Source organism: Solanum pennellii, chromosome 3 (genome assembly GCF_001406875.1).
Source record: "Solanum pennellii chromosome 3, SPENNV200".
Taxonomy (NCBI): Eukaryota; Viridiplantae; Streptophyta; class Magnoliopsida; order Solanales; family Solanaceae; genus Solanum; species Solanum pennellii.
Window position 1 is genome coordinate 10,744,162 of NC_028639.1, and position 12,608 is coordinate 10,756,769.

The 12,608-nt window shown below is 34.7% G+C and overlaps 1 protein-coding gene across 1 annotated transcript in view; it reads right to left on the reverse strand.

Annotated features, from left to right (window-relative positions):
* The window catches only part of LOC107015471, a 15,215-nt gene extending 3,675 nt beyond the window's left edge, over positions 1–11,540 (reverse strand). The window contains exons 1-5 of the mRNA XM_015215753.2: positions 11,433–11,540; positions 7,687–8,091; positions 7,394–7,475; positions 6,906–6,981; positions 283–363 (exon numbers count right to left, since the gene is read on the reverse strand). Coding sequence (XP_015071239.1) covers positions 283–363; positions 6,906–6,981; positions 7,394–7,475; positions 7,687–8,071 — 624 coding nt within the window. The 5' untranslated portion in view covers positions 8,072–8,091; positions 11,433–11,540. The remainder of the gene's footprint in view (positions 1–282; positions 364–6,905; positions 6,982–7,393; positions 7,476–7,686; positions 8,092–11,432) is intronic.
* Positions 11,541–12,608: the final 1,068 nt, after the last annotated feature.

Consider the following 12,608-nt stretch of genomic DNA (forward strand, 5'->3'; position numbering starts at 1 on the left):
GGGGGGGGGGGGGGGTTACAAACTTCTTCCCTGATCATCAACTCACTAACAATGAAGATGCAATTTGCAAAATCAAATCAGTCTGATTTGCTATTCAAGGAACCCATGGTGGCTGGCAAAATAAGAGTCAACTTTTACGCGTTAAGCAAAAAACAGTGTGCAAATTAGTGGAGGCAAATGTCTTTTGTTTACTTTTTTAACTAAAAACATCCTCAAATAAAACGGTAACAATAGCTCAACAGAGAATTCAAATTTGTACATGCGGCAGAGATAGAAATATACCACTGCAGAAGGTTTCTCCAAACCAACATGAAGAGCAGGGAAGTACGTCTCTTCACCAGATTCTAACAGTTCTCTTGAATCCTGAAATCAAAGAAACAAGACTCGGCACTCTCAGGATGAAACCTACAGAGACACTGAAGATTACTAGAAAAACCTCAATAAGCACTACACAAAAGGTTAAACTCACGTCAGATATTCCACTAACATAATATAGTAAACAGTATTAGGAATAGCAAAGAGAGTAAAACAATGCCAGAACAGCAAACATCAATGTTAGACCATTTTAACTTGCGCGTTAAACATGCCAAATTAATTTCCACCTTGGTGCAAAATCTGGACAGTGGATGACATTCTCTTAACTTTGGTTATCTGCCCATGCCAAACTAATTTCCACCTTGGTGCAAAATCCAGACAGTGGATGACATTCTCTTAACTTTGGCTATCTGCCCCCCACCAGGTAATTACTTATTAGTTTTTATTCAATGGAAAAGAATAAAAGACATCCAGCCTTGATCCAACTAGGTTAAATTATATTTTTTGGTAACTAATTGTCGTATTAATCACCAAGTAGCCAATCAGTAAATAACAAGGCTACAAACAGTCTTGCGAACTCATAATGTCAATCACACAGCCTCCATAATCTTTCAACTAAGCTATAACATCAAAAAATAGCATCGGTGAAGCATAATCCTAAGCTTTAGTAATGCTCAAACATTTCAAAACACATGCAATTTCTCTTGCTAAACTTGTTGGTTCTCTATTCCTCCACTCAAAGACTCGTGTGTCTTTCAGACCAAATAGATTGAATGGTGCCTATGAAAACTAGTTTAAGAACTTGAGCGTTCATTGATCACTTGATCTACCTTTAGTTCTCATTTATTTGCGCTTGATGGATATCTTAATCTTAATGGTTCAGATCTTCGGTATTTGAGTGCATTTGTTTACATTCAGATTTAAGCACTTAGGCCTCATTTAATTGCACTTAATGGAGGTTTGAATCTTGATCATTCATATTCTGCCCATTAAGTGCATTTGTTTTTTACTTCTAAATCTTAATGATTAAGATTCATCCCATTAAGTACATTTGTTAATTTTTTAATAAAAGCATCTTAATGGATGTGAAAAAGATCTCAATGAATCAGATCTGTAGTAGAATCTTGACACCATTCAGACTCACCTAGATTATATTAAAAGCACAAAGGTCCTTAGAAATGTTGATTTAACTTTAGTCCATAATTAAAATTCTTCAATAGAAAAAACTGTCATTTACTATTTTCTCAAATAATTGTCATGTTATTATTATCCTAATATTTAGGACAGGGGCGGATCTAGGTGGTGCTCCCATCGTTGAAGAACACTATAGATATAAAGCCAAATTCTGATTTGATGAGTACATATATTAAAATGACCCCTCTGAAAACAAGTGAGAAGCTTAGCTTAGTGGATAAGGGGTTCAAGAATTTCCCTAACGTCATGGGTTCGATCCCATGCACAGCAAGTCCTTTTTTTTTAACCCTTTCTAATGCTATGGAATTTGGCTCAAATTTTTAAGAAGTGCAAAATAAAGTAAAAGTAGGAAGAAATGCTTAATGCGGTATGATAAGGTAAGCTAAATTTAGCGGGTTAAGGTACATATTTTCTTTCCCGTCTCGCTTCCTTTTGCATCCTTTAATTTCACGTGTTTTAGGAATTAAATTATGTAATACAATTTTTTTATCAACGTAGCTTTGTTTTCAGTATCTTCGAATAATTTAGTGTTTACTTTTATCAACCAATGAACGTTTCTTGTACAAAGAGCATGCCCGGGGTTACTACGTTCACCGCACACTTACATTACCACTGTCCACCTGAGCTATTTCTTAAACTTCGAAACCCTCGAACAAAATTCTTGGATCCGCCACCTGATTTAGGACTTTAAAATTAATCAAAGCTATAGCTATTAAATCTTTACTTATTTGTAAAATATAAGAAGTCCTAATATCTAAGACTTTAAAATTGACTAAAATTTTGATTCTCAAGTCTTTCCTTATTCGAACTAACAATAAAAGCTCTAATATTTAAAACTTTAAAGTCAATTACAATTTTGTTAATTCACATCAATTCTTTCTTTAATTAAATTAACTAAATTATTTTATATATGGAAGTTCCAAATAGAAAAATGTGGTGGCCATTCCGATTTTTTTAATCTAACAATTCTAATATAATTAATTAGTTCCCAAATGTTAACTTATACAAGAAGAAAATTAATGGAAATGGTCTTATTACTTAATGAGATGATCTCTTGAAAAATGTGGTTGTCCATTCCGAATATTAGTTTTTTTAATCTAACAATTTTAATATAATTAATTAGTTCCCAAATGTTTAACTTAACAAGAAGAAAATTAATGGAATTGATCTTATATTACTTAATGAGATAATCTCTTCGGACCAAAAAAGAAAGAAAGAGATGATACATGAACTTATCTAAGGCAGTAGTTATTTGAATATTTCAATTTGTAATTTAGAGTCTTGTTTGTATTATTTAATCAACAAGGTGGGAATAAGTACAAAAAAGCTATATCCTTATTTTTTTTTGAAAATGGTAACTTCGTCTATTCCTCAAAAGACAGTACACTGATCAGTATCTACAACATGTACTTCAAATTCTACTATCTTTAACTAAATTGAGTCTAGTACATCAATTAAGGANGACTTTAAAATTGACTAAAATTTTGATTCTCAAGTCTTTCCTTATTCGAACTAACAATAAAAGCTCTAATATTTAAAACTTTAAAGTCAATTACAATTTTGTTAATTCACATCAATTCTTTCTTTAATTAAATTAACTAAATTATTTTATATATGGAAGTTCCAAATAGAAAAATGTGGTGGCCATTCCGATTTTTTTAATCTAACAATTCTAATATAATTAATTAGTTCCCAAATGTTAACTTATACAAGAAGAAAATTAATGGAAATGGTCTTATTACTTAATGAGATGATCTCTTGAAAAATGTGGTTGTCCATTCCGAATATTAGTTTTTTTAATCTAACAATTTTAATATAATTAATTAGTTCCCAAATGTTTAACTTAACAAGAAGAAAATTAATGGAATTGATCTTATATTACTTAATGAGATAATCTCTTCGGACCAAAAAAGAAAGAAAGAGATGATACATGAACTTATCTAAGGCAGTAGTTATTTGAATATTTCAATTTGTAATTTAGAGTCTTGTTTGTATTATTTAATCAACAAGGTGGGAATAAGTACAAAAAAGCTATATCCTTATTTTTTTTTGAAAATGGTAACTTCGTCTATTCCTCAAAAGACAGTACACTGATCAGTATCTACAACATGTACTTCAAATTCTACTATCTTTAACTAAATTGAGTCTAGTACATCAATTAAGGAGATAGTATCATTTGAGTATAATTGATTACACCATAAGACAATTTAGTTTGACTTTTGCAAACTATTCTCAACACTTCAAGCAGATTTATCTTCTTCTTTTTAATATTGAATACGTAAGGTAGGATTCAAATTGTTGTAGGCTACAAAGGAGGAACACAAGATTTAGGAATATTCAGCAATTTAAATCACTTGAGATTAATTATTTTTGGAACTGGTAACTTTGTATATTTCTCACAAGGAGTACATAGGTTGTAATGATTGAGATCTGAATGATTAAAGATTATGACATTCATTATATGCAAACAACTGAGGCCTTAGTATCATTAAGAGGTATCAACAGTCAGCAGTCACCATTACTAACCAAGCTTTGTCATCACAACCACCACCATTGCCAACCATTACTGTCAGACCTACCACACCTACCACCTCCATCATTTTAATTATACCCAATGTCGCCGCCACCACATGCCACCACCACCAACCACTATTGTCAACCACTACTGTCAGTCACTACCACCTACCACATCTACTATTATTATTATATCACCACCACCACTGTCGCCATTGTCGTCACCACCTCCACCATCACAATTAGCACCACCAACACATCACACATTCTTCAACCACCATCATCAACATTGTCAACTACTAACATCACAACCACCACCACCACTACCAACTGCCACCATCACGCCAGTCCTAACACCAACCGCCACCTCATGCATGCCGGTCCCAACTATCACCAACACCATTCCTAGCTACTAATATCAATTGTTACCACTACAAACCATCTCCACTATCACTAGCAAATATAAAAATGTCATTTGTTTAATCAAAAAATGTTTTTACTGTATCAAATTTATATTTTTCTAATATGTAGTTACTTTATTTGAATTGTATATATACTATGCTTACAAATAAATAACTTATGTACATTCAGATGTTGAAAAATAAACATATTAATCATCCAATGTTAAATCTAGGGACAACATCTTAATCATTCAAATGTGGACTCAAATTCAGATGTCTTAATCTTTAATGAAAACAAATGAGGCTCTAGTCTTTGCGATTATCTTCTATTGCAATTGAAGGCTGTCAAGTGTATCATTATATGCCCATTGCAGCCACTTCACTAATATCTTCCAAAGCCTCCCTGGCAAATGCGCACTCAATGAATAAATGCTCCTTCAGTTTCCAATTCAGTGTCACACATCAAAAATTTGGATCAAGATTTGCTCCTCATCTTAATAACCTATTAACATTATTAAGATGACCATGCCTGTATACCCATAGAGTGAATTTGATTGCTCTCTCTTGTTAGTGGAGGAGAGCTCATGAATTTCACTCAGCAATACTCTTGTACTTTTCTTGTTGCCAGAATTTTCCTCACCATCTACCTGACTAGCTGGGGTTTGGAAATCTGCTCAAGTGGCCTCCCTTGGATACATGTTGAACGAATCCATCTAAACCAGGGCCTTCCTTATTTGTGAATCAAGTCCCAGCACATTTTTTCTACTGCTGCTTTGTCCCATAACTTAATATCTAACAAGTGTAATCCACCAGCAGTGGCAGACATGTTGTACTCCAAGAAACCATTGCTCTTTTGGTTATCTCATTAGTCCCTGACCTTATATTACTACTACAATATGCTTCTATGATCGTTATCACCTTGGCTGAAGTAAGGAATAATTGGGACCAGTAAGACTGAATCCGGAATATCACTGATCAGGAAATATATGATGGTCTATGCTCCATAGGGGATGACAATGCACAAGGAATTGATGGGTACAGTGCTTTGTTCCTCAAGAAATCTTGGCAAGGATTAAGATTAATGTGTGCGCTTCTGTTAAGGGTTTCTTCCTTCATAATAGTATGTACAAGAAAATTAATTGCACAACCTAGTAGCATCAAAGAGTACAGGCCAATAATCTGTTGTACGGTTTTGTACAAGATTATTTCCAAGGTGTTAACTGCTAGGATGAAAACATTATGCGTCACATTGTAAGTGAGAATCAGGCAGGGTTCATTCAAGGAGGAAAATAGCAGATATACATAATCATGGCTCATGGAACTGCTTAAGCAATACACTAGAAAGCATATTTCACCTAGATGTATGCTTAAAGTGGATCTTTAGAAAGCCTATAATTCAGTGGAATGGGTTTACACAGAACAAATTATGGTGGGACTAGGTTCTCCAGAAAAAATCATTACTTGGATAATGTTAATGCACTTTGTCAGGACAGTCAGTTATTCAATCACCATCGAGTACCATTGAGCATTTTAGTGCAGCAAAGGGACTGAGACAAGGAGATCCTACGTCTCCCTATCTGCTTGTCATAGCCATGGAATATGTCAACAGAAACCCTAGCTGAGGACATGCAATACTAAATACCATCCTATGTGCCCTAAGTTAAAACTTACTCATCTCTCTTAAGCAGATGAGTTACTACTTTTTGTTAGGGTGATGAACTATTCAACTGCTCTTTGACAAGTTAACCATGTTTTCTCAAGCTTCAGGACTTCAACATAACCTAAAATAAAAGCTGTATCTACTTTGGAGGTGTCTAGTGCAGTGACGACTAATATAGAACAGGTGTCGGGTATTGAACATGGAGAACTTCCTTTCATATATCTGGGGAACCCGTAGCCACAAAGAAACTCAATATCCTGCTATGGCAGCCTCTCTAACACAGAAGTTGTGGCAAGAATATCCTCATGAACAGCAAAAAATATTGTGGTAAGAATATCCTCATGGACAGCAAAAAAAGTTTTCATATGCTGGAAGGGTGACCTTACTCACAGCTTTTTGAAATCAAATTACTACAAAAATGATTTCCACTTGCAACAAAATGATTGGTACATGAGTTGCAACCAGGTCAAAATTTGAGTAATACAAATTCTTACAGCAAGGGAATTGCCTTATTTTTTTTGACCAATTTTTCGTTTCAAAGTATCATTCCCTTTCAGCTCTAAAATTGACAATCAAAGATGAAAGGCCTACATGAGCACCCAAGAAAGTGGCCTAGAAGTCAATGAAGTGGTGCAAACCTTAAAGACCATGTTGTTCTTCAAAGGTGAATCAAATCTCAGTGGAGAAAGGGAATAATCGAGGTGCGCGTACCATGTACTAGTGGAAAATAGCACGAACCCGGAGAATAGTTGAGGTACGTACTAGCTAGACCAGACACCACTGTTATCAAAATTAATAAGAAGAAGAAGATGAAAGCTTACCTGTGCTGAAGAACAATGTTTGGCATGCCACTCTGACCATTGTTGTAGCAGCCCCTCAAGCATCTTTCTACTCTCTCTGGAAACATAAGTGAACCCGTCAGGATCACGAAAAGCAAAGATGACATTTTTACTAGCAAGATACGTTTAATCATATAAATGGATCACGACTTCTACATTTGGTTCAACAAAGGGGAAAGAGAAGTGCTGAAGAGGATGATTGATTTACTCCCTTATGTGATGTATTTAACCTCTTCTCATAATAGGAACAGAAACAATATGAGATGTACTTCCTCTTATTCCATTTTAAACAGGTGGGAAAAGTTGACATCTAGGGGTACAAATTCCCCTCCAATCCTCATTGAGTTTGAACCAAACATGAGAAATGATCCTTATCCCTCCTCATGTACTTCCCCTTGTCACTCCAAAATAAACATAATCTTAATGTGGCAATGGAAGAATGTAATAGAACATGAGAACTTTCGGCAAACCTTGTTAAAGAATCATAAACAACATGCACTGACGGTTGCTCAACATCAAGAGTTGCTCGAGGTCTCTTAACTCCAGATAAGCCTGCCAAAGAAAGTCAATATTTGGAGAAATTTATCTCAACCACTAGAGACAAAGCATAAAAGAAACTAATAAAAAGATGCAAACTCAAACACTGAGTATAGGCATAAAGATACCATTGCTTACAAAAGTCAAGACCAATTATAAGGAATTACAAGACATAAAACACGCATTGGGCAAAAGTAAACCAGAAAAGATCAAACAAACAACATACATTTGACACCACCAATCTCCTGAGTGCTGACATGATCTTGATCCTCTGTCTGATTACTACTATAGTTTCCGTCTGGCAAACTTAGAAGTCCATTCTCAGCATGTATTACAGAGTCGACCATAGTTACTTCTTCTGTTATCTCAACTGTTTCTGCCAACTCAACACCAACTTGTGATGGTGTTCCAGTCAAGTCAACACCAACTTGTGAGCCAGGGTCACTCTCCAAATCCATGTCACTATCACTTTCATGTAAAGGTTCGTTGCTTTCACTGACTTCGAAATTAGTGGTTTTGGAAGTGTCTCCATTTGCACCAACTTCACTATTTTCAATTCCTCTTTCAAGATTATCAGATGCAGGAAGGTTGCTTGGATCCTCAGTCCCCATGAAAGTGAAATCACTATAGCCTGCAAACAGTCCACAAATGAACACCATGGCTTAATACTAATAGTCTTTTGCTAAACAAGTCTCTTTAAATAAACTAAGAAGAACAATAATATAATTGGTGTTGCTCACTAAACTTGATTAAAAATCTACAACATATAGACTATAGTTGTCTAATAAGGATATTACTGTGTATTTAGTGCCCATTTTTAGTTGCACTTGAGGCATGGGTCTTTCGGAGATGGTCTCTCTACCTCCCTGAGGTATCGGTAAGGTCTGCGTACACTCTACCCTCCCCAAACCCCACTTGTGGGATTACACTGGGTATGTTAATGTTGTTAGCCCCCACTATCATCTACCCTATTGCATAGTGAAGATTCATTTAATTGACCCTAATTTGTTTCAAATTGAGACACAATTGTTGTTGTTGTCTTAAAGTGACTGCACATTTTCTTGATAAATTGCCAAATCATACAAGAATTCTAGTGCGTAAACTCAAATCATAGGACAGGATCTTCTTTGTAACCAAGTAGATAGATCATAATCTATGCATCTTTAGAGTCTCACATAAAAGTGCAAGGAAATGAATCACACATAGATTGGCAATTATGCTAGTGAGAGCAATACAAGTTGTGAAGAACAGAAGAAAAGTGAGTCCAATGATAAGGTAATATCAAAATACTCAGCTTATGAAATCTTATTCATAATCTTGGAGGCTCACATAGAAGTGCAAGGAAATGAATCACATACAGTAAGGAATTACGCTACTGAGTGTAATACAAGTTTTGTAGAACAGAAAAGAAGTGAGTCCAACACTAAGGTAACATAAAAAATACTCAGACGATGAAATCATAGCTCATTAGTGAAAGGATCAAACACAAACAATAACACAGTGACACATGACAAAAGTCAGCTATGTAACTAGAAGGAATATACCTCACATCTTTCTATTGTGACAAAGGACAAGAAAATGCAACTAAAATGAAGTTTATGTAATTTGAGGCATCAGTATTTTCATTTCATCCAGTTGAATGAAGAAGTCACACTAATTGTTGAAGGCTAATTTTTCTGGGATATAGGCCTTTCTTCAACTTCAATATCTAAGGAAGATGGAGAAGAGAAGTGTCCATAACTCATATATAAACTCAGGTCAACCTTGTTGATCTAATCAGGAATCATTGTGCACTTAGTGCCCATTTTCAGTTGCACTTGATCCGAGGGTCTTTTGGAAACAGTTTCTCTACCTCCATGAGGTAGAGGTAAGGTTTTGTACACTCTACCCTCCCCAAACCCCACTTGTGGGATTACACTGGTATGTTGTTGTTGTTAGTCCCCACTATCATCTACTCTATCGCATAGTGAAGATTCATATAATTGAACCTAACTTTTTTCAAATTGAGACACAATTTTTGTTATCTTAAAGTGATTGCACATTTTCCTGATAAAATTGCCAAATCACACAAGAATTCTAGGGTGCAAACACGAATCGTAGGATAGGATCTGCTAAGTAACAAAGTAGATAGGTCATGATCTATGCATCTTAGGAGGCTCACATAAAAGTGCAAGGAAATGAATCACATACAAATTGGCAGTTATGCTACTGAGAGTAATATAAGTTTTGAAGAACAGAAGAGAAGTGAGTCCAATGATAAGGTAACATCAAAAATACTCAGCTGATGAAATCATAGTCATAATCTTGGCTATATAGAAGTGCAAGGAAATGAATTGCATACACTATGGCAATTACGCTACTGAGTGTAATACAAGTTTTATAGTACAGGAAAGAAGAGAGTCCAACACCAAGGTAACATAAAAAATATTCAGATGATGAATCTTAGCTCATTAATGAGGTAAAAAGGATCTAACACTAGCACAGTGGCACATAACAAAAGTCATCTATATAACTTAGTAGGAATATCTCACACCTTTCTATTGTGACAAAGGACAAGCAAATGCAACTAAAATGAAGTTTAGGTAGTTTGAGGCATTAGTATCTTCATTTCATCCATTTGAATGAAGAATCACACTAACTGAAGAAGGCTAATTTTTCTGGGATATAGGCCTTTCGTCAACTTCGATATCTAAGGAAGATCGACAAGAAAAGTGTCCAGAACTCGTATATAAACTTAGGTCAATTCTAGAAGTTGAATTAACAGGCGCAGCATATTAGTCCAACCACTACTCCATTGTGAAAATTGGTGAGAATTTGTGTAGGTATATAATTATAAAAACTCTATGCAGTGCATTTTTTTTTGAGAGGCATATTTTTTGCAAGATATATATGGACTGTGTGTGCTTACACCCGCTGCAGTAAAAATGCATCCACCCCTACATAAACATACGATACTCTAATATTTTTCCACAAAATTCTTCTCCAGCTCTTAAAATGGTTTCATACAATAATGACCAAATGAATTGAATATAGTTACTTGAGCGCCAGGTGGGTTCCCTCACAACTTTTGGTTTCCAAATACACCAAACAACTTCATTAAAAACAAAATGGAAGCAAATCACACTTGAGAACCCATGTTATCAGAAGCAAAAATCGCAAAAAAGTTCTAAGGTCCGTTAGGGTTTTTTAACCGCAAATAAATCGTGGGACTTAATGAAAAGAGACACAACGGGAGAAAACATACAAATATCTATCTGTTTAGTCCAAGACTAATAATTATAAGCATGAATAATAAATACATGAAAAAAGAAATCGAAAAAGAAAAATTTACGACGAAGTGATATATCAATTGTTTAGTGTCTAAAGAGGCTCATTGGCAAGTAAAAGTATGCCTTAGAATCCTGATGGCGATACTGAAACAAACATTAAGCTAGGCGAAGCGATCAACACGTTTCGACCCTTGCTTCAAGGCTTAAGAATGCCTTTGACAACACTGTAAAGAACACAAATTACCATTTTATTTGCATATAAAATGGAATGGTCCGTTAAACCGAAGCCGAACAACTGACTAATAGAAAGAATCTTTGCATATAAAAAGGGAATGGTTTGTTAAGTCGAAGGAGAACAACTGACTAATGGAGAGAAGTAATAAAAATTCAAAAGCATGGAAACATGCAACATTGACAGAATAGAGTTCCAAGAATCTCAAATCAAAACACTACCAAGGGCGGCTCAACCCTAAAGCAACTGCTTTAGCCCCAAAAAATTTAAGGGCCTCAAAATTACAAATCTTCGAACCAAACAGCCCCAAATTCAGTTCAAACAAACGCAAAATGAACAGATATACATCCGAAGAGGCGAAATTGCACAGAAATGAAATAAATTCGAGCAAGATTAAACAAGAAACACAAGTCGAGATCAAACGAAAAGCACCGAGAGACAGTAAACCTAAAAGATGAAGGAGATACATACATAGATAACCAGAGCAGAACAAATCTGATGAACGCGAAGTAAAATATTAATGCCTTTAAAAGAGCACTATTTAAGTAATAGCAGAATGAAGCAAATCACAATTTTTCAAATATTTTTGGCTAAAGTTTTTGGGATTAATATTTGACTTTTATAAAATACCTATTAATTTTAAAAATTATTAAAATTATGAGTAATTTAAATTAGATTATTCTAATTAAAATATTCCGTAAAAAGTCATGATAATAAATAGAATTAATATGAATTTGTAAAAAGAGAGAAAAATAAAAAGGAAGTACATATTGTAAAGAAAGCTCATAATATAAGAAAAAGACAAGAAATATAAGATAGAGAAGAGAATTTTTCTTATTCAAGTTTGTCTTTCAAATAGTGAGTGATTTTCTATTTATAGTGTTGAGATATCACTCCAAAAGTCATCTAATTTATAGATACATAGTTATCTTGGAAGTTCTTATCACCTTGGAAGCATCTATACATGAACCCATTTAATAGTGGATAAATCTAATGGATAATCCACATATACTATACAATGGATTTACAACACTCCCCCTTGGATATTCATAGATTATGTACCTCGTAAAACCTTACTAGGAAAAACCCAGTGAGAAAAAGCCTAGTGAAGGAAAAAAGTACACATATTTCATAATACGCTTTGAATGTTGCCTTGTTAAAAACCTTACCAGGAAAACCCAACTTGGAACAAAACCATAGTTAAGGAAAAGAGTACAACGCGTATTTCGCTCCAACTGATGAAAACTTTACTTGATATGTCGGAGACGGCGCATCCCAATCTTGTATCTCAACTTCTCAAACGTTGATGTTGGCAATGCCTTAGTGAATAAATCAGCAAGATTATCACTTGAACGAATTTGTTGAACTTCTATCTCACCATTTTGTTGAAGATCATGCGTGAAAAAGAACTTTGGTGAAATATGCTTTGTCCAGTCTCCTTTGATGTATCCTCCTTTCAATAGAGTTATAGATGCAGCATTATCTTCGTACATTGTGGTTGGTATATTTTTTTTCAAAGAAAAATCACACATTTCCTGAATATGATGGGTCATTGATCTCAACCAGACGCACTCTCGACTTGATTCATGGATGGCTATTATTTCTGCATGATTTGAAGAAGTGGCTATCAACGTTTGCTTCATTGAT